We start from the raw sequence: 22952 nt of genomic DNA on the forward strand, positions 1-22952 counted from the left end.
GTGCCATGCTTGAAATAACGCTCGCGTTCCGTACAGACAGACCGTGACTCCGACACCCCGTAGGGGTGTGTTTGCGTACACATAACACACGCAAATGTTGACCTGACACGAGCTGAATCAGACGCAGAAGTCGAATCGAATAGGAAGTCGTAGGTGTGCGAAGAAAACGAAGTTATTTTTCGTCGAGTAGTGTATTTTCTCCTGGGCGAGAGGGTGTAAATTTTAGATGAGCACCGATTATTCGGTTATTCGTATAAACACGCCGCGAGCAATTTACTAACCGAGTAATAAATAATCGACGCGAGTTTTTCCGAGTTGGAAATCTCTTTCGTTATGCGACACGTCGTTGACACGTTCGCGGTCACGGGCTTCACGTGGTCAGATGTGCCTTTAACCAGTTTAAACTGGTCAATTCTTAAAATACACGGAGACGTTTGTGCGACGCGCGAGCGCGGTCTCTCTCTTTTTTTTTTTTTTTCACGAATTTATCTGGCACTCACGTGCTCTTTCGCGTCTACGAACTGTCTTTCGCGAAATTGCCTACACGCTTGTGTTTGCGGCGCTCGTTAAACCACTGGCGGCTGACGCATCGCCGTCTCGATACGCCGTATCGGCTCATGTGACCGGCAATTTGTATCGACGTACAAATTCGCGATTTGTGCACAGGCGGTCCGGATATCGTCATCCGCGCGAGATTCCGAAAAAACGCGAACGGATGTGGTTGTCGAGCTCGGAGGAATTCGCGATCACGCGGCGAAAATGCGAGAGGATATCCCGCACGCGTGATATTACCGCAATTACGGAGAACTTAATTCGGACGGAAGCGAATTATCGTTTTTCGCTGACGAAGCGCGCCGCGCGTGCCGAGATGACGATTGCGCGCGTGACCTTCCCCTTTCATCTCGCTCGGGTAAGAAACTACAAGTTTTTCGTCAAAGGGCAGAAGTGCCCGTGCCCCGCGTCATCATCGTTAAAGAACGAGATAGAGGGCGGGGAGGGTGGAGGAAAGAGTCCGCAGCGCGTTGGAGGTTTCCACTGATGCCGTTGCTAGGTTGCGGTTGGCATCCCATATATGGGCGAGACAGAGAAAGGAATAAGGTACAGGAGAGCGCGAGAAGGAGAGACGGAGGGGGAGGGCAGAGCGAGAAATTCGAGATAAAGAAAGAGAAAGAGAAAGAGCGAGAGGGACGGTATTCCGTGCGTTTCGGTTAGTCTCGGCGGCCGGTCGCCGCGACGATCGGGCGCGCTCGGTACGGTACGGCGTGGCGACGCGACGCGACGCGGCGGCTCGGCGTGTAACGCGCCTCACTTCAGTCCGTTACGGTGCGTCGCGCGGCGCGTTCGGTGGGACGACGTGCGTTTCGTACGTCGAGGGGAAGCATACGCGCGTGCACACACACACACACACACACACACACACACACACACGAGGGAGACGCGTCTCTTGTGGCGTCGCTGCGGTGGTGCGGAGGGCGCACACATACGCGTCACAGAAAAACGCGAAGCCTCCCCTTTATCAAACTCGCGCTCCTACGTTCTCGCTCTCCCCGTCTCCCTCTCCCTCTCGCGCGCGAGTCCCCGCGAGCGCTCGGAGCACGCGTCTCTCTGACATGCGGCCGGCGAGCGTCAGGACGAGCCATTGTCCGTGCCGTTTGACACTCGGGGCAACGGCCAGCCGTGCAAGCGACGACTCTTCCCGCAGCCGCATCGAGCGAGCGAGCGAGCTCAACTCACCGGTCTGAACTTACTTGCGGATCGCGACGCGGGAAAGGCGGAGCGCGGGAGGCGGCTGCCTAATCGTGGATATTTTTATTACGGTGAGTATCCACCTTGTCTTTTATTCGCGTCAGCCGGAGGCCTGCGATCCGTTTTTAACCCTTTGCACCCGAGCCATCGGCCGGCTTGCTCTTTTAAATCAAAGAGTTTCGCGCGAATCATTATTGTCATGTTATCGCGATTGTTATTAATCCCTGGCGATTAAATTCGTTATTCGAACATGTCTCTCATTTTGCCGGACAATTGTTTTTTTTGTTTTTAATGTTTAATGTTCTGTAATATTCCTTTGTGTTGCGTGCGGAAGCAGAAAGCATTTTTCTCGGAATCCGCGTAGGTGCGTATGTTTTTACTGCCGGAGAGTAATTTCGGAGCACAAACGTTGCGTGCCGCGGTCATTACTTTTCCCGCTATTGAAACTGTTACGGAGGCGCGAATTTCCTCGTTCACGCCTAAGCTATGCAAATACGGACCGCGATGTCATTAGGCGCAGTATCTAGTTGGCCGGGTTTCCCCCAGCGAGCGGTACCACTTGCATATCCCATAAAGGCCATCGATGGAGGAAACACTCGTAATACCGAGCTTTCTGTTTAAGAAATTATTCGTAATATACGCGAAACCATGTCGGCGGTTTCGAGGGAATTTGAAATGTTAATTTTCATATTCAAGATATCGTGCGTTCTCGAATACATTGGCATAAGAATAGATAATTTATAACGGATAATCGGATAATTTTCTCGATAATCCGCGTTTCGTTTATACAACAATCCTATTTAGGATCTATTGAGACGATATGTGTCATAGAAATAGATAAGGAGGAGGCCTCCGGACACGGATGGTTGAGATGCGTGCACGCCGTTTTATCAATCTCTTCTACTTCCATTGTATTTCCCCGCTTACATATTTATATTTCTGTCCGCGCCGGCTTTGCGTAATCCAGGAGTTAACATTCGAAACGCTCGGTTCCATTGCAACGCGCCACAGGCGCTCGGCGCAACGAACCGATCGACGTTTCTCCATGGCCGTTCCTTTTTCTTCTTTTTTTTTTCTCCCCCTCGATGACGCGAAAATAAAATGCGGCAGGTTCCGTTGGTCGAGCCGGTACCGTTTGGCATCGCGCGGCACGTCGCGTAACGTCGTTCTCGACGGCGGAGATATTTCAAAATAGCGCGTGATCGACACGTGCGCGCGCTAAAAAGATCAGAGATCGGAAATCGATCGTAGCCGCGGGATCAAGAGGGGGCAAAGGGGGGGGGGGAATTACATTCCGCGAGATTCCCTTCGCATTTTGACGCGGTGCCGCGGCGAACAACAACATCGTCATCCGTCATCGAAAAATCGGTAGATCGCACGAGATCAAGATTGTAAAAACGGCGATGGCACGACGCGTCAGCGCGTATTTAGAAAGTTCGAATTTTATGTTAACTTACATAATATATTTCGTTCGGGAATCGTAGTCGACCTTTGCCTCTCGCAACAGCCGCGCACAGCCGCTCGCTTTCGATATCGGTTTCTGCCCCGCGGAATTTTCGCGGTTTTATTTTGGTACCGGATTATGGCCGCGCGACGTGTTTCGGTTATGTATCGCGCGTATCATGAATTTACGCACGTCGCGGTCGCGCGGGTGAACCTGCAAGGAATATATTTTTATACATGCGCAAATGAAAATAACTAATAGCTCTCGTCAATCGCTCTCGCGCGTCTCTCGCGTGAATATCTTTTTCGCAAAATTGTTAATAGCTTGTTTATTTCAAATCTACGTACGGAAAATACGGATGTTTATCTTAATATCAAGAAGTTGACGCACGCGTTCCCCCCGGCGATCCCGAATGATCTCAATGTACATTGTACTTCCTTGTTGCCGCTAGAAAATGGTCGTTAAATTTTTTTTTTTCTTTTTCTAAAGATCCATGATATATTGCTTCCAGTAATATTAGCACGGATCGTGAGCTTTATATCCATTTCCTCGATCTATTTATGATTATCGTATATCGCATTTATGTATATATCGTATATTTCTGCTGAAAGTAATTAATTCGCTCGCGGGTCTAATACTTGCCAGAGCGTCGCGTGTATTAATCGACTTCTACAAATTGATGACTAGCGGATATGCGGATTGCGGTATTTTCTACAAGTCAAATGAGGTTTAACGACTCCGCCGCGACATGTGTACGACGTTTACTCTTAAGGAAGGTGCGCGATGATTCACACGGTGTGCTTTACATGGTGTTCGTTGTTGCAGCCGACTGATGTCATCTTGTTAACGATGCGCGATCTTTCAAGTGGTAAAAAAAACACGGTAATGCCGTTACTCTCGATCGAGTGGGAACAATTCCGCGCTTCTCCCTCGTTTCGTCGCGTCACGTGCAAGACGGGACGGATGCAAATCTGCTCGCAAATTTGCTTTACCGACAACGAGATAAGCGGCGATCGGTCGTCAATAATTGTAGGCGTGTAAAAGAAGGCGCGGGTCTCATTCGGAATTCCACCTCCGCCGGCCGATTGACGTCAAGAGAGCCCCTAAAAAATTTCCAGTACGTCGGGCATGATCAAAAGTGACTGGCAGGTACGCTGCTCGGTACCGAGCGAAATTAGGCGGTTGCGAATCGCGATACCTCCGTTATTTTCGTTACCGAGATGATCTTTTGATAGAGCGCCGATCTCTATACACTTGCGAAAATTGCGACCCCCCTGCGATTTCGTTTCGTTTATCGACGTCGCGCCGTGCGCTTGCGCGAAACGAAATATTCATACAAAGAAACGTAAATAAAAGTTTCAAGATCGATAAACAATTAGAAAAACTATTCGCTTCAGAGATCCGTGATATCAAGGATCTTAATAGAGAGCCAGTCCGCGGAACGAGGAATCAAGGCTCCTCGTAGCCAAGGATCCCAGGAACGAATACGCGAATCCTGTCCTCTTCGTTTTCCAACGCAGCAACGAAAATAGAAACCTGATAAATTTGCTGTTATGTCGTATATATAATTATCACAAGTAAGAAAGTCGAGAGCTCCCGTAGTGAAAGTAACGTGCAGCTCTAATAGATTACTCCGTAACGCGTACACGCGAGGCATTGCGACGCATTTTACTTAGAGGCACTTCGTTCTTTCCAAACACCTCGATGTATCTAGCTACAATCGCGTGGTATGAAAATTTCTCTACCGCGTGTGAGCGCTTTAACACCGAGCGGCGTTAATCTAGTTCCCCAGATTTGCGGAATTAATTACTCCGCTATCAAGCCGAGCGCATTAATTACCATTCGGACGTTTGATACGCCGATTACGTACGGCTTATCTACGATTTCCATTAGGAAGACGAGAGGAAGCCTGGAAAAGTACCGTTACAACATTTCCTCGCGATTATCTCGCAAAAAAAAAAAAAAAAAAAAAAAGAAAAGAAAAGAAAACGCGTTGGCGCGATCCCCCGCCGGCCGATGCCTGAGTTAGTGTTAATGCTTGATAAGAATCTGACCCGGTCAACAGTGATTCTCATTCGCCTTAACCCAGTTCGCACCCCAGGTCTGATGGGCGCAGACCGATCTGTGCCATGATTACGAACGCAAATCGTGCTGGTAACGATAACGATAACCGGCGCAATGCCAAATGCCGGCGTGTCACTGTTGCCGCAACGTTAAACGGAATCGCGCTCGCCCTTTCACCGGAATCGTGCCGGAATCATCTTGGCATTGTTCGACGGCGATTTAAGAATCTACGTCGGATTAACCACGATTTCCGAACGTGCTCGTTTCTGTTGTTGAATTCATTTAGATACACTAACGGCATTCCAATTAAGCGCATCGCATTAACATATCTCATAACGAGCGTATTTTAAAATACGTCGCTAAAAATAGCGCGCTCGCGCGACTCGTCACGATTAATCCGAATCGTTTGTTATTCCGAAGAGAAATTCGCGCGAATCGCATGTATCGACGATAATGACATTACACGTCTCTCCGCCTCTGTTGTAATTTCTAGTTAAACACGCAATCATCATAGAAAGAAATGACAATGCGCGGTCGAAAGGCCGCGTTAGACGAGGGCTGTTGTTGTCGAGTGACGATAAGCGGCGCAATTTTTCCAACGATACCGTCAATATAGTCATTATGAACGATTCAAGCTGGATTAAGGAACTTTCCTTCGGACGGCACGAGACGAGGCACGATTCCGATAACGTAATCGCCGCGAGGAAGAGAGAAGGAGGTATAACGACCGAATCGCGCGACGTGACAAAGTCCGGGAATAACGACGAATTCGTTTGGAATTCAATGAATATGTACGAATACATTGTACGAAATTAGTCGCCGACTTTTTCTTTTTTTTCGATTTCTCCGAGTACGTATTTAACACGCCGCCGTCGGCGTGTGGCGTAAAGTTCCCGGTAAAGTTGCTCCTTTGTAACGCGCCGAATTCCTCGAATTGTTACGCTTCCGTTCGTATCTCTCGGCCTTTATCAACGTCCGTCGAGGTGGAGTTACATGAGTTACATGCGAGTTACATGAGCGGGGCGGGGCGATACCGAAAACATGGAATGCGTAGCGCGAAGCGCAAACGCGATGACGCGTGTCTGTAAATTCAGCAACGCCCAGGTGGTATTCGCGATGAAAATTACGAATCCCGAGATAAATTCCCGCGGCAGTTCGCTGAACTATTTGTTTTTTCTTGCCTTGTTTAACGAGCGACGGGCGCGGCGATAGACAACGGCGCTACATCATTGTGTCAAGATACATCGCAATATCCATCGTCGTGGTAACGAGGAATCCGTAATCTAAATACGCGCGCAGCCGACTTGGATAAGGAATTTATTTATGGGGAGAGGTATATTAATCGAATGTTCATCCGCCTATTAAGCTCCGCCGAACTAATTATAGCTGCTAGGTGATTAATGCGACTGTTGGCCGCATTTGTCGACTGTTTGACCGGTGTTAAATCATTCGAGATACGGCCGAGATGGGAGTGTCGCACGCTAGAGCGTTTTTGGAGCGAAATCACGGCAGGTAGTCGGGATTAACATTCGAATGCGTTTCCTCGTAACTTGTCGGACATCGAAGTGCGTAAAGTGATAAAAGTAATTGTTCGCGAATATTCTACGAATATTCTGACGTAACGATCATTCTGAGATCACCTAGGCTAGATTATTATTCCTGAGATGAGATTATTATTCTGTCGGAGATCACTATCGGCGAAGATCGTCAGCGATATTTCAAGAGCATTAATAAGTATTTCCCTCGAAATTATCTATCCCGAGATAAAGCGTTTCGAAAAAACAGACGAGCGGCCGAAGTATCGAGCCGCTATCGAAGGTAATCTGCAACAACCTTTTGACGTGCGGGTATGCGATCTTGATCCCATTTAAATTGTTTAAGAATTATTATTCACATGACTCGACAGATGATCGGCGATATTTGAAGCGAGAGAGAGAGAGAGAAAGAGAGAGAGGGGGGGGGGCCGTTGAGTATTTTCGCGAAATTATCTTTAATGTGAATTTCAGAAAGGTAGAGATAACGTAGACCGGATCAAAGCTGATTCATGTGCTTTTCGACGTGCAACCTTGATTTGCTACGATCTTTGGGCGCGATACGGCGCGTATACGTGTCATTGCGATTTAGCGGGAAAATTGGCGTGGAACGGTTTACACATACCCCTCCGCTACTTACAAAGTTAATACACGGAGATCGCGATCGTGCACGAAGCAATTAACGTGCCACGGGGCTCGGATCGATTTTCCCCGCGCGCATATCCCCGCATTTTTCGCCCGAATAAAATACCTTTGTTCACACAAATGAAGTTCGGCGAAGCGAACAGTCGAACATGCGTTCTCGCGCGATCCGACGCATAAATAATTATTCCGCTTGCGTGCGTGCGTGCGTGCGTGCGTGCGTGCGTGCGTGCGTGCGTGCGTGCGTGCGTGCGTGCGTGCGCCGCATTCGGCCGACGCACTCGCGGCGAGGTTCGCTTATTTATTAATAACGGTCCCTGCATTTTACCACGACGAGATTTTAAGGCGTTAAATCTGACGTAGGCGGCCGAGATGATATTTCAAGATCAGCGATCCGTTGACGGGTGCACCAGGCTAAAAAGTGCCGACCTTGGTGTCGGCACTGACATGGCACGGCTAAAGGATAAGCGGTAGCCGCGCGCGCGTGCGCGCGCGCACACAAGCTGACAATGGAATATAAAAATAAGATATAAAGAGAGGAGAATATAACGCGAGGGGGAAATCGCTGAAAATTGCGGCGCGCAAGGCCGAGGTGTTTATTAAATTCGTTCCGCGTATCCTAGCGTCAGATATTAATTGCCGTCATTAATTATTGTAAAAATTTCGAATTGGTCTTTCTTCCGCCCCATGAATTATTTCAATTTATTCGGTCTCGTGTTCCTGTTTACTTTGTCTCATCTTTTGTTTTTTCGTTCCCTTCTCTCTTTCGAGATGCCCGATCTTCGATATTGTCATCGATCCGAGGGACGTATATACTGGTGGCGAGTTGCAACACGAGTTACGCGCGAGTGGCTGCGAGCCAGCGCCCAAGGTGCTAACAAACCATGAAACGACGCTCCCGTCCGCCGATATTCGTCCGTGGAATTCGCTAATTGAGAGATTCGAGGCGCGCAGCGGCCGTTGCGAAACGCGCGCGTGTGTATGGCGTGTGCATCGAGAGCTCCGAGAAGAAAGGAAAATTTCAGGAAAATTCGTAACTCTGTTTTCCTCTCTGTTTGTGGCGTACGGTGGTTTATAGCAGGAGACAGAAATCTCGTTTTCTTCCTACAGTAAGAATGCGATAAATTACAATTTACCACGTGTTTCAATAGTCAACGATTCCATCTTGGATATTTCTCGGGACGGTTCAAAGTCCATTTTGTACTTGCTTAATATTCAGCTTTTTTGAAATTTTGACACCACGCCACGCAACACTTGACTTGAATTTGAGGAAATGGTTGCGTCACTCTTCATCATGTGATAATGTTTCGTTTCGACATATTACGTTCCTTTATTTTATAATCGGATTAATCGGTCGGTCGCAAGTCTGATTTTGATACGCCTATTAGTGTAAAGTGATATGCCTATTGAAGTATAAAATTGATATGCTACGGAGACTTTAAGGGATAAAAAAATATAGTTGACGTGAGTCTCCCTCATGAGAAAGGTTCGCTTAGTGTAGCAAAACTCTGTTACTCGATGAGGCCGCGACGGATATCGTGGTCTTCGATTTACATTGTTTCGAAAACAAGCGTTCACGAGCACGAAAGTGAGAAAAGTTTCAGTGATGTCAGAGGTACATCGGTGTCGGAAACCCGCATAGAATCACCCACAACTTCGTTTTACGTTCTCTTTGTTCGCGCGTTGTGTAGAGTGTCCCAGAATTAATAACGCTTTCTCGACAAGTATCGTTATTTTGCCGAGAATGAGAGGCTTAAAATTCCAGATTTAACGGTTGAAACGGTTTAAAACGGATATTTAAAATAACTCGTTCCTATTTAACTTTCTTTGTTTGCCGGAAACTTGCTAGCGAGCGGGAATTATCGCGCTTTCTCGACGACACCGTTAACTCACCGTGGGGTTATTTATTCACTGAAATTTTTTCAATAGAAACAACTGCAATTTTGTCGTAATCTCTCTGGTCAAAAAATTCAGTGACAATTTTAGATTCGTTAATAACGGAAATTGCGATACTTCCGATCGCGCGTACATTGAAACGGATAGATTGCTACACGTGCGCGATTAGATTTTTTGTAAGGTGTATCATTCCGAATGATATATCGCGATCTCACACATGAAAGAAGATATAAGAAGATATAAAGACTTCATTCCTATTAGACGCGTATAATTATCTTAATGGGGCAATCAACGGAGAGTTACTTTGTAACAGCGCGCAGCTTTTTCTGCGGGCAATTTGTACCATCGCCGTTATTTACTTGATTATCGCGGGAATATTATGCTTATCGGCGTTAAAAAAGTGTCATGAGACTCGAAAGACAAAGATTAACGCGAGTTAAAAAACAAGCAGCGTCATGTGTATATAAAGATATACTTTTATGGCTGCTGTCGTCAGCAGTAATAGTATCAGCTGCGAATATTTTCTGCTGACGGGTCATACGCCAACGTTAAACGATCGTCGAAAATTTTCATTGATGATCGCGGATAATTTATGTTAAAATTATTCATACGGCGAAGAGAACAGGACGTTCAATGAATATCTCCGAAGAGTATATTTCTGGATTTTGCGAACGTGATATCGTCACGTGCACGTGAGCCCGCAAGAAAAAAAGGAATGTACATGTGGGAAGAGGACGGACGGTAAATAACGGGGAATTTGGAACATCTCGTATTCCGTCCAACCAGGAAATGAAGCTGTATTCGGCGACAACTCCGGTTTACACGCCCACATGTACCCGTGTATACAGGCATTCTCGCAGCCGAATCGTGTCGTGGAGCGAGACGATACTTCTTTTTTTTCTTTTCTCTTTGGTCACCGATGATATGGATTCGAAGATAGTGACACAACATCGGGGAATTCCGAGCGATAATATTTTCGTCGTAAATATTTTTTTCTCCCCCCCGACGTAACACGCGGAAGTGACGGGGACGCGATGTGTGATGCGACCGAAGGTAAGAATAAATTAAGGGATTCAGAAGAGAGAGAGAAAAAAAAAGACACAAGATTGTTTCCGTGCTCTCGTTAGTTGCGACGAATTGATTATCTTTAATTCGGAGCGTCGTTGCATTAAAGAGGCGGCGACTCTCGCGGAGATGTCAATTCTATGCGCTCGCCGTCTTTCGTTAATGCAACCGATGATGCCGCGGTGCAAAAAGCACTCGGCGAGTGCAAAGATGCACTCTGCAGCGAACGCAATACGCTCGAGCAATATATTTTACGATCCTCCATTCGCGGCTGTGGATTAAGGATTAAGGACATTTCTATGCACAGTGCAGATCTTAACGTCGACCTCGCCACGTGCACTTTCCACATCTCTTTTCGTTCTGGTATGTTAATTCCCTCTCGACGCGTCCCTCTCGACTAGATAATCGCGTAATCTCGCGAGATTGCGTTGCAATAAGACCGGCGACGCTTTATCCGAGGTCGATAAGATATAATATTGGCTCACACACAGGCAATCATACGCGATACTCGCGGTGTACTAACATTAAGCGCTAAATATAGATACGTCCCACCCCCCCTCCCTGCTTTCTTCCCTAAAGTGATTTTAAACATTTCGTCAATGGCGGGGTCCCTCAGTACCACATTGTTTGCTCATGGTGCCAGTTGCTTCTTGCGAGACGTCCGAAACACTTGCTACCTTTGACTGTCTTCGCGAGTTCGACGACTTCCAGCGTCGTCGGTCTCTTTCTCGCAAACGAGATTCATTTCCGTCGATTGAAGTAACTTTCGTTACAATTCCGTGGACAATTCGTCGACAATCCTCGCCGTTCGGATCGACGTTGGGGATTTTAATTGCGAAATTATTTCGCGAAAATATTGCGCGAGAACAAACATCTCTCAGGGATGACCTGCAGTTTACGAATGGATTTCGATTTACGCCAGGGTGAGTAAAAATTATCATAAATCCGCGCCAACTTTTCGCGCCATGAAAATTAACGTGAATTGGGGGGGGGGGGGAGGTTGTTTGTTTTTCACGAAATCGCGATTCTTTCGCTAGAGGTTTATTTTCTCAAAAGAATTGCGGAGCACGGTAATGCGCGTGTATATTGACACCTCGTTTTGGATGTATACTTTTTTTTTTTTTAGCGAGCGTAACAGAACGAGATGATTTTATCGCGCCTTAAATTTTATCGACTTATTATCGCTTTCTTTATTATTATTTGGATTTATTTCGATTCGTACTAAGCTTCTGCGTGTGCCTCGCGTCCTGAAATTCTCCAGCGCCGTGTGCAGTTTTCCCGAGTATTCCCCGAATTACGGCGAATTTTCCAGGCTCTTGCGCAATTTTGTCCCTGACGACGCGCGACAGAGAATTACGTCGGCTCGCCTAATAGTCTCCAAAATTAATTGAACCTTGCGAATCGATAGCAGGCGGAAGATGTAACGCCGGGGCGGCATCTGGAGAGTCCCGCAAAGAGTACCTGCGACGTACAGTTTAGCTTCTCGATAAACGGAATATATCGCTTATCACCACAACTGCGCCCGTTCGATTCTCGGAGATGCACCTGCAGATTTATCGCCGTTGAAAAAACAGATTCGATTTCGAATTATTGCCGAAGAGGGCGTATACGATCGGCGACGATTGAATAGATCGCAAAGTTTCAACTTCTGATAATTCGTATTTAGTTTAGATCTCATATTATCGATTTTTCTCTTTTCTCTCCTCTCGTTTTTCATGCATCCTTTTATCTTTCTTCACGTTTTTAAATCGGAGAGAATAATAAATATCGCGGAAAGTTTCCAAGTTCTTCGTTGCGCTCGTCACACACACACACACACACACACACACACACACACACACACACACACACACACACACACATTTTTAAATTAAACGTCTTTTTATATCGGGATCATAATTACAGAAGATTCTTACGCAAAATCTATTTCAAGTTGCATCTCACGCATCTGCGGTCCGGCGCTGCGTGGTCGCCGCAGACGATAAGAAATACTTGAGAAATACTGTTTATCGGAAGATACTGACAGAATAATGCTTCTCGTGTCTGTTTTATCTTCAAGGTCTTTGAGAATGGAGCACGGAGAACCGATGTAAAGGGAATAGACGCGATAGATGTTCGGCGCCATGTTACGCCCTTGTATCGTCGGAATCGTCGTCGGCTAAGTTTCACGTATCTCTGGTGAGTTACTCAATTCTTGTTAACCCAATTTCGAACGACCTTCGAGAACGTTTTCGAGAAATTTTTCCGAGACATTTTTCTTCACGCCTCGTGTAATAAATCGTGTCCCATGGATTACAAACTCGCGGTCTCGCTCTCTCTCTCTCTCTCTCTCTCTCTCTCTCTCTCTCTCTCTCTCTCTCTCTCTCTCTCTCTCTCTCTCTCTCTCTCTCTCTCTCTCTCTCTCTATCTGAAACTTCCTGGCGATAGCACCGCGTAAAAAATACGAGGTGCTTTCGAAACATCGCTCGACATTGCATCTTGTATATATTATTTTTTTATTATTATTATTATTATTAGTTATTTTTGCTGCTATGAGCGATTTTCTTCGTACGATATTAGTCTCGGAAAAAAGATTTCGTTTGAAGCGAGGAATCATTTCACGACGATTAAGAGAGACCATTGAGAGAGGAGGGGCAAACGAATCGCTCGCAAATGAAACGCGCGAGAAAGGGAACGTCGCGTGATGCATCGGAAATACGAATCGTGCCTTATCGGGTCCGCCGGAGGCGTACACCGACATCGGCGACATCGCCTATTTCCCCGATATGTACATTTCCGCGTACCCGCATTGCGCGCGGGGCCGACGTATCTGCGGGGTCCATATCCGCTCCGCTCACGTGGAGCCACGCGGGGCTCCACGAGGAATGACAATGACATCTGCTTCGGATTCACCGCCGGCGGCGGCGGTCCTGTTATCGCGCCGTACGTAATCGGCAGGCGGATAATGAGCGGCTCGCCGAACTCTGTTTAGATTTTGCTGCGTTATTCCCGCGGAATACACACACACACACACACACACACACACACACACACACACACACACACCACACACACACCACACACGCGCGCGCGCGCACACACACACACACACACACACACACACAATGGCAGACGTTCGCGCGGAAGCGATTTCGCGGTTTATCGAGTCACGCGCGCGAAAATAGCGCCGTTACAGAGACGCGCGTGCATTACGCAGCGAAATTCGCATAATCGACACGCGTGTCGGGGGGGGGGGGAGGAGGGCCTTTTATAGCAACGGCTCAAGAATCTGACGCCGAATCGCCCGCAACGAACCGGCACATCGGCGATCGTAAGTTTGTCTTCCGGTCGGACGCTAAGTGAAATGAACGGATTAAAATAGATAATGCGTATGTGTCTTGAAAATTAGAATTTAATATAGAATTTAAATGGAAAATATTGTTTCAATTAAGAGGCAATTAAAGATAATCTGCATTTATTTATTGTATATAATATCCTCAACACTTAGCAAACGGCACATTAGAGAGAACGTCAAATTAACTTGTTTTTTTTTCTTTTCTTTTCTTTTTTCAATTAGAAACACACGAGTGATTTAAGTGAAAATGGGAAGACGTTAACGACGCTATAACTGTTTGTTGTACCATCGAGAATGCCACGAGGAGGAGAGTGCGACTTTTTTTTCCAGTATCTTTTCGCAATATCTTACATTTACGAGACCTGGAATTTTTACTGCGAGACATATATCGCGATGATGTCGCTCGCGACACTCGGCACCGGTTATAAAAGGTAAACTCGAAACGGAGTTTCCCTCACGCGCGTCGAGGAGCCAAGAGCTCGAGAGATACCGTGGAATAAGAGCGAGTTAAAAGATTGCGGGATTGCGTATTTTATTGCGCAACGAGTGCGCGAGCGTACGTCATATATGTGCGAGATAGTCTCCTCGGCTCTCAGCTGTTGTTATCGCTCTCTCCGTAAAATCACGGGGGGGGGGGTACGCTGTTTGTTTCTATTGGCACGTCCTCGTTGTCGCGAGCGCGAGAGATCGTGACGCGGGCGCGTAACGCGATAGCACAATTTCGGAAAACCATATAATCGGATAACCATACAACCAGATAATGAATCGTTCGCTGGCCGTTGGCTGGATCCATGTCGCGTGATCGGATCTCCGCGAGCGACACTTCCCGCGAGAGTTTCGCTAAACGGAAATAAACGGCTGTCTTGAGCGTGCAGATTGATGTCTCTCCGAGACATTCTCTTTCTCTCTTCCTCTCGACGGTCCGAATCTTGAAACTCTGCCAGATCTCCTCTGCAGCAGCCGAGTGTGAGGCCGATCGCTGCACGATGAACATCGTTTCTGTCGATGTCGCTTTTCTCTTTCCTTTTATTCTATCTGCAAAATTTAGGGTACCATTCTGTATTAGATATATGTAGATATCGTTATTAGATGATTCTCTCTCTTTCTCTTTTTGTCATTTACTTATGAAAGGAAAGAATATCAAAGCGAGATTATAATTGTGCCGCGGTAACTAATTATTTCTTAGGCAAGTTTTGGTGTGTTTTTTTTACAATAGAATATGATATAATTCAAGTCATTGTCGGTTGATGTTATAATTTTATGACATTCAATATTCGCCTAGGCGAATATTGTAAAATCTAAACGAGAGGTCGCCGATTAAATTCCCTTCGTTAGATAATTCTTTTGATAATCATTCCGTTGCGCTACAAGTGCCGGGAAATCTGAGATTGGTGTGATATTAAAATGATTATCTTGATATATTTTATTAAAAATCGCGCCGCGACGTCTAAACAGGCACTTGAAGAGCGACGAACACTTCGCCCGGATTGAAAGATAAGTGGGAAAGAGTGGGTGTGATAAAGATTATTGACTTAATCGCGGTAGATCATTGAAGTAACAGCAGTGCGAGAAGAAATGAGGGAATCGCGATAACATCAATCGAAAAACATTAGTTGACGTCAATCGGGCAAAAATGGGAGGGAGAGGAGTCACGCACTTTATTTTCGAAACCTGTTACATATCTTTGCACTTTCTGTTTGCCTTGAGTGCCGCCACGGTGGTGAACAAAAGCGTGTTTTCCGCCGTTGAAAATTATATTCACGTGACGAGCACTGTAGCTCACTGTCGTCTTTTCAAATTATCTCACTGTCGTAGCTCACTGTCGTCTTTTCAATTAATCTCTTTTATTATCCGCAGGGAAATATAATTTTAAATGTGAGAGAAAAGGTACGAGAGGAGAGAAAGAGAAATAATTACGGGCATACGCGCATACGTTATAATCCAAAACTGTTTTCATTGCATTAATCTCGGTCCTCGTCGTTCCTTTATTACTTAAATTGACCACATTTGTTTGGACGGTTATTCATGTGCGAGCATAATAATGGATTCGCCGGAACCAAAGGAAAGCACAAAAGACACGTTTTCCCGCCACGCGTGTGTTCTCGTCATGTGTTCTCGTTTTTCCTTAAAAATCGTGCAATCTCGATCAATCTCTCTCGCGCGCGTAAATGTAATTCGACGCGTGGACACGCGTGTACGCGTGTCCCGCCGCGTGGATATTTTTGCAGCACGTGCGTACGAGGAAATCCGTCTAAAAATATGTGTCGACGGGAACTCTCTACAGGGCGCATCGTGCGTTGTGCGATCGAAACCATGCTCGATCTCCTCGCGAGATCACGCGAAACTGATCCATTTCGAAAGCGCGATTCTCGTTTAAATCCTTTTGTTCGTTGTTGGGAAACAAATTGAAACGCGAGCGCGAGAAGTTCAGGAAGCGCTAACGACCTAACGATCTCCGATTTAGAGCTCGCGTTAAAGCGCTGAGTAAATTAACTTCGAATTCCCCTCGCGATTCCCCCTTTTGGCACGCCACGTTAATATTACGAAATAATCTCACGCTAAATTAATCGAGGGATCAATCTTCGATCTCGAGAGATTAGAATATTTAGATCGGATTCTAACGAAACCGTCGTTCACGTTCTGTTGCAGGCCCCGTGGTATATTTATTATTTATGAATGGATGGAGCTGCGACGGGAATTGGAGGAGGACCGGTTGCGGATCTGGGAAATCTGGAAAGATGGTGGTACAATCCGGGGATCGTCGCCTGGAGTTTTGTGCTCTTCGGCAGCTTTCTCCTCAACGCGACACTTCTACTTGCGTTTCTCGTTAGACCAGGACTGCGCACCATCTCCAACAGGTTAGTGGACGACTGACCATTCTATCCCGAGTACGAGTTTCGAATTGAAAATACTCCGTGTCGTTCTCTCGATTTCAACGGGGAGACGTCGCCGTCGACCTTCACCGCTGCCCTACTGATCCCTCAAAAGACTTTTATCTAACGGCATCTTGCCAAACATCACTTTCCAAATATTTTGTTAGTCGACTTCGAGCGGCTCTGAAATATTGCGCCATCACTTGTTTGTCCACAAGTGGTGGAAAAAGGGATAATAATGCATAAATAGATAAATAATATCGTTGACGTATGCGGTTGCAAAATTATTGTCGCGCTGTCGTCGATAAGCGGCCTCGTCAGTCACGCGAACGACGTCAATCCATGTAGCCCGACAGTTTTTGAAATTCGTTAGCGCGCGGCTCGTTGACACACGCGATGACGGGCGTAATCTTTCTTGCGGAAACCGCGAAGACCGCAAAGGATACGAAAACGCTCAAACGAGCGTCGCGGACCGATTATGAATCTCGGGCGTCCGCGGCGTCGCGCGCCAAACCGGAAATAAGATCAGTGCGCGCGACTGCCGACGTGATAAATAAATATATTTAGGGGGTCGCCATGCGTAACTTCCGCTGTGTGATATTCGTCGAGACGCCACGGCGATAAATAACGCTATGCGTTTATTACACGCATTATTGCGCTCCGTGCCAATAACCCTGCACGCATCGATAGTGATGGCGGTTTTTTTTTCTTTTTTTTTTTTTTTCCAAATAGCGAGTCGATAATCGGCCAAGCTTTACAGTTTTACGAGCCATAAAACGAAATGACGACGGAGCGTGCAGTGTTGCAGGTCCGAAATAAATAGAAGTTAGTTCGCACGATCGATATTTATATTTGCTTGCTACGCGGACGTGGTACAATCAAGATTACTCTGAGAAGTACTCCGAATTGTTTTTTTTTTATTGGCTATAATTAGAATTCATTCGTGGGAATTGTACTTTGGGTTTCTTGAGAATTGCGTATTACGTGAATACGGTTGCTACAAGAACGCTAGAATTGATTCATTAAAGCAACAAAATTATTTTCGCTCGTATTCGCGCGTCCTACGTTTCTTCTTTTTCAGTATACGAATGAGCATGTTTTCCATCACGTCCGTAAATAAAATCGCGGTTTTGACGTGTCGTTTCTATAGACCGTACGTTTCCTCGTGCCATTCCTCGTGGGAACCAGCCGGTCTAAATATTCTCTATTTTTATTTGATTTCGCCTTGTCGACGTGACGTAATGCGGAAGAAGATAGGCAGCTTCCTTTTTTGTAATTTTCATTTGGAAATTTAGCCGTCACGCAAATGACGGGCCGAGGCCTATTTGCGGGCAGCATAAAAATAACCGCGTGCACGGGATGTAAAGATGACTGACGTATGAGGACTACGCGGTGTACCCTTGTTTACTGTACAAATAAAATTTCGTGCAAATCAATGTAGTCTCGCTCCGCAACTCGTGTCGTGTCTCGCGATCGTAAGTAATGTTTTTACGACGAGACGAACGTAACGTCGGCTCCCATTTATTGAAACTCGATTGGGCCGAGAATTCAAGCTAATTTCCGCGAAACCAAATGTTTGCAGTTGATATTAGTAAGCTGTATTAATAGAGCTGCGCGCCACTGGGACTGGATCTATCATTGTTATTACGTAGACCTCCACCTGCTGAGCCAGGAAATCAATTACTCGCCGAGTACCGAACTCTGGCAACTGTTGCAACGAGATGTAATAATAAACCTCGTATTTTCAGAGTTTTCAGTTTCGTCGCTATTAACGGTAGCAACTCTCGAAACTGTGTAACGATTCGTTTCTACCTCTTCTTTTCTCGTTGAAAAAAAAAAATTCTTTTATTCTCCACGCGTCCACTGTTTTATAAAATAACGCGATATTTTGAAACTATACTTAGCTCAAAGCGTAATTCGTTCGTCGGTCTATCGATGGTGCAAGTGAAACGAAACACCGTGAGCCCTTTAAATACCGTCGTTTCTCGGGATGAATTTGTTACGTTGGCAGAAACGCCGAACATAATCCGTGAGAAATAAAAATATTAGGCGATTTGATACAACTGATGACGTTTGTATTCGCTACAAAATAACAACAAAATTATGCATCGCTGTTAAAAGCATCGCAGAGAAATACAACGGTAGGGCTCCCGCTTTCTTTTCTCTTGATATCTTTTAGTTTTGCTATTCCCATCTCATGTCAACTTTTTGCCAACAAGTTATAAAATTATACTTGTTTTGATGAGATGTCAAGTACCGAAAATTCAAAATTGGCACGTATGAAGTAGAGCAATGTAACAAGATGTCTCTCCTATCTCTCCTTTCCTTATCCTATTCCAATTTGCTTTTCATTCGTAAACGTTTGTTTTTTTTTTTTTTTTTTTTTTATCTCAACTCTCTACTCAAAAGATCTTATCTCGATGTGCCATCGTCCCTCATTCGATCATCGATCAATTGTCGAACCTTATCAATGTTCGATATTGAAGACGGTCTGCTCTGTCTCAATTCCAGATTCGTGATGAACCTAACCGTCTCGAATTTGTTGACGTGCGCTGTGCTGAACCCGTTGCTGATGATGGACGGCCCGGCGGCAGGAGACACGCCGACAGCGTCCACGTCGGCGCCGGAGGACGTCGCGTCGGCTGCCAGTAATATTTGCGCGATATCCGAAGGCGCAACCGCGCTCGTCACCACGTCGTCAGTGCTGTCGGTCCTGCTGATCGCCGTCGACCAGTACTTCGCCGTGGTGGACCCATTGCGTTACCGGGCCCGGGTCGACAAGATCAAGTCAGCCGTGCTGATCGTTTCCGTATGGTTGGTCTCGGCGGCCTTTGGCTTGGTCGCCTCCTTGAATCCGAATCCTCGCAGCCTTTGGCTGTCCTGCGGCACGACGGCGGCTCTGTCAGATAATTCATCCTATCGCGATCGCGTCTTCGTACCGAACATTACCGCATCGGCGGAAACGTCGTTCGAATCCGCGTTCGGGTTCTTCGGCAATGGAACGAGCGAGGAAGAGGAACGCGAGATCGACGATATCGCGGTGTTGCTGAAGACGATCGAGTCGATCAAGATCGATAACGGCGTCGGCCCCCTCGAGAATTCCACAGTGATTTTCCACACTCTGAACAATGGCACCGTCACTTACGGGCTTATTTACGCGATCGTGTACAGTGTGTTCGCGTATCTACTTCCGTTCGCCGGTGTTTGCTGGATTTACATCAGCATTTACTCAGCCGCACACCGAAACTCCGAGAGAACTCGCAGGACTGGCTCGCGACCGATCCTCTCGTCGGCCAGCTTCAGCGAGGATCCGTATAGTTACGCAAAGCCGCAGAATCAGTCCACCGATCCGTTTCCCGAAGAATTCCGTAGAATACCTAAGATCTCGAGTCTCTCGTCGATCGACGAGACGAGCGAGACTACGCACTCGGCCAATCAGATATCACGTCGGAGATCCTTCTCGTCATCGTCGGATGCCGTGCAGTCAGGACTGCCGAGTGATGAGAAAACGTCGTCAGGCGTCGTCTTCACTGTGGGTCTGCAACCAGTGGAAGTGTCATCGTCGCGCGGTCAGGATAACGATAATAACCTGAAAGCGGCGAATTTGCAGGCAAATTATCTTAAGAGGGAACGTGGCGTTTCGTCTTACGAAGACCTCACCGCGAGTAAATTCCGCGATTCAGCGGAGGATCGCAGACGGAAATCTTCGTTCGATTTAACGGATGAGTTCATCAGGGAATCATCCGTTTGGATCGCCGGGATGGACTCGAGCGACTCCGAATCTGAGAACGACGGGCGACGCTATGATTACTTTGACTCTTTGAAAGTTCCTAAAATAACTCGGAAGCTCACGAATCGACGGTGCTCCGACTATCTCCTGCCGGTCGTCGGATGTGAGAGGACGAAGGAGCCGCGTGAAGACGTGGAAGTGCCCGAGCGGGACTCTTTTGAAAGGATGGACCCTCGCCGTGTTGACGAGGAGGTCTCCGTCGCGGCCAAGACGACGGAACGAGAACAGGCGCGGAACGAAATTTTGACTTCGAGCGGTTCGAACTCGACGGAAAACAAAAGATCGAGACGACCTAGTCGCCGTTTATCGAGATCCGGCGTTTTGGATGTCAGTTTGGACCCACACACGATTGGCAGAAACGTGGAGAACGTCGGAAACAGTAGCCTGGAATCCTCGTCTTGCCTCCTGACACCGATCGTGACGATCACGCCGGCGCCAGGCAAGCCCGGCACGCTGCACCGGGTGGCTAGTGTACGCAGCACCAGCAGTTACATTAATTCTCTCAAGCACCGGATCAGCAACGGTTCCCTGTTTAGATACCGCGAGGAGACGCGGGCAGCCAGGATCAGCGCGCTGGTGATTGTAATGGGCTTGATCTGCTGGTCGCCGTACGTGCTGTTGAGTGTGATCAAAAACCTGCCGCAATACTCGGACTATGTTTTCCCGCACGAATACGATGTGTTAGCGCTCAGTTTCTTAATCCTGGCCGCCTACGCGAGCCCATTACTTTTCGGCTACCGGTCCCGACGAGTGAAGCGGGAGCTGCGCAAGTTCTTCTGCTTCCATCGCGAGCTCTCGTACAAGAACAATCGCAGCCTGATGGCGAAGAAGGTGCTGAAGCGTCGGCACAGCAGCACCTTGAGCCACTTGGAGATGGACCATCGTTACAATATCTTCAACTGCGTCTACGGCAGGAGCAGGTGGCCCAAGGAAAAAGTGCAGTTCGTCCAGGTGCCGGATACCGCCCTCGCCGTGGAAACCTGCAGGAGCAGCTTCTCCAGCGGCGCCAGCACGCAGATCTCCAGCACGTCCACGGAGGAGTGTTGAATCGCGACGAGTCTCGCGAGATGGCGCGGATTTCCGCGCGTTGAAATCGCGAGAGGATTGGTGTTTTCAATGATCGACGTGATCCTACGGGAGAAGGGATATGCGCGACGCAACGGGAGACAGCGTAAAATATGCCTGTGTTTACGTACGTGGTACAAGTTCGTCAATGAACTTCGTGCGATCGGGACGATAACTAACGAGAGATAGATAAATAACGTAGCCAGAGACGAGAACGGCTTACGTATGTTTCGGTACGCGGATCGACACACTTTTGTGACTCGTCACGGTCCCCTTAGACGTGTCCCACATTATACGTCGCCTTTTATTTTCGGACAATGCGATGTGAATGAGACCGAGCGACGCGAACGTGTGCGTCCCGAGCGCTCTAATGCGTCTTTCTTCCGACGACACTTCCGCTCTTTCACTTGTTCACGCGAGATTAACGAGATTTGGCAGAACAATGCCAATTTTGGCAGTGCAATCGGACGTTCGAAATCACCGTTTATTTCGAAAACTGTGCGCGTTCGACGAAAGCTCGACGAGACGTCGTCGCCGCAAAACGACCGAAACGAGACGTCGCGTCTGCGTCATTGTCTTGCTCTGTAATCAAAATAAGTACGCTAGTTCGTACGCAAACCTCGCAAACCGGCGCGTGAAACCGCTACTCTCGGCGAGGCTGTTCGTTTTAGTATTAAGAGCATATTATCGCGCTAAGTCGTCAGGTGTTAGCTGGCTCGAGAAGTATTAGAGTTCGCCGAACCCGAAAGGAGGCTTTAGTCCTTATGCTTATTTACGCGCTGCATCCATGTATTTTACCCCTCCCCTCTCGCCCTCTTTCCCCCCTCCCCCCTCCTCTCCCGTTTCCTTCATCCGTTTCCTCTCCGCGTTCGTCGACGTAATTGCCGGCAGCATCGTCCGACGCACGCAGGTAGGATGAATCTGGTTGCAGCGCGGCGTGCACTCTCATAAACGGCTATTTATTCGCAGAATGTCGAACATGTGTCGTCCGTACGACTCTGTATGTAGATATTGTACACAGCATTTCTCATGACAAAGTCTTTCGTCGAGGCGTCACCGTGTCCCGTCGAAAGGACACTCCCTCCCTCCCACCCTCCCTCCCCCCCGCAACCCCACAGCCCCACGATTATTACTTTTGTACATTACAATTAGAGACTCTGTCTTTATTTATATTAAATAATTTGTACATAGAGATTGGACGGCGAATCTCAGCGCTGCTAGTTACTATAGAATTACTCACGTCCTGTGTGTAGCGTTTCGATCGTAGCGTGATTCGTATGTGTAGTATAATGTATGATGCGTCATTACCGTTTTGTATTATATATATCCGCCATGGTGAACTCGACAGGCTGTCTATGACATGTGATAACACCAAAATCATAATATTAGCCACTTAATATTAGCTTTATTTATGTGACTTTCTCAATAAAATACTTTTTGCGAGATCGCAAAATCCGCACTGAATATATCAATGCGTGCATACGTGTGCGCGCGCGCGCGC

General features: G+C 47.1%; 1 protein-coding gene across 5 annotated transcripts; it reads left to right on the forward strand.

Moving 5' to 3' along the window:
- The first annotated feature begins 1138 nt into the window (after nt 1-1138).
- LOC105432728 (uncharacterized) lies at nt 1139-22904 on the forward strand. Of its 5 annotated transcripts, none has more exons than XM_011647661.3 (4): nt 1144-1817; nt 12449-12567; nt 16373-16581; nt 19108-22904. In XM_011647661.3, the coding sequence occupies exons 3-4, from the start codon at nt 16400-16402 to the stop codon at nt 21431-21433; spliced, it is 2508 nt and encodes an 835-aa protein (XP_011645963.2). In that variant the 5' UTR covers nt 1144-1817; nt 12449-12567; nt 16373-16399; the 3' UTR covers nt 21434-22904. The 5 variants fall into 5 exon arrangements, with proteins under 5 accessions (XP_011645965.2, XP_011645963.2, XP_088939298.1 ...); XM_089083171.1 differs by lacking the exon at nt 1144-1817 and adding an exon at nt 7207-10377; XM_011647662.3 differs by lacking the exon at nt 1144-1817 and adding an exon at nt 10398-11312.
- The last annotated feature ends 48 nt before the right edge of the window (nt 22905-22952 follow it).

Source organism: Pogonomyrmex barbatus, unplaced genomic scaffold (genome assembly GCF_055798465.1).
Source record: "Pogonomyrmex barbatus isolate J1 unplaced genomic scaffold, ASM5579846v1 scaffold7, whole genome shotgun sequence".
Taxonomy (NCBI): Eukaryota; Metazoa; Arthropoda; class Insecta; order Hymenoptera; family Formicidae; genus Pogonomyrmex; species Pogonomyrmex barbatus.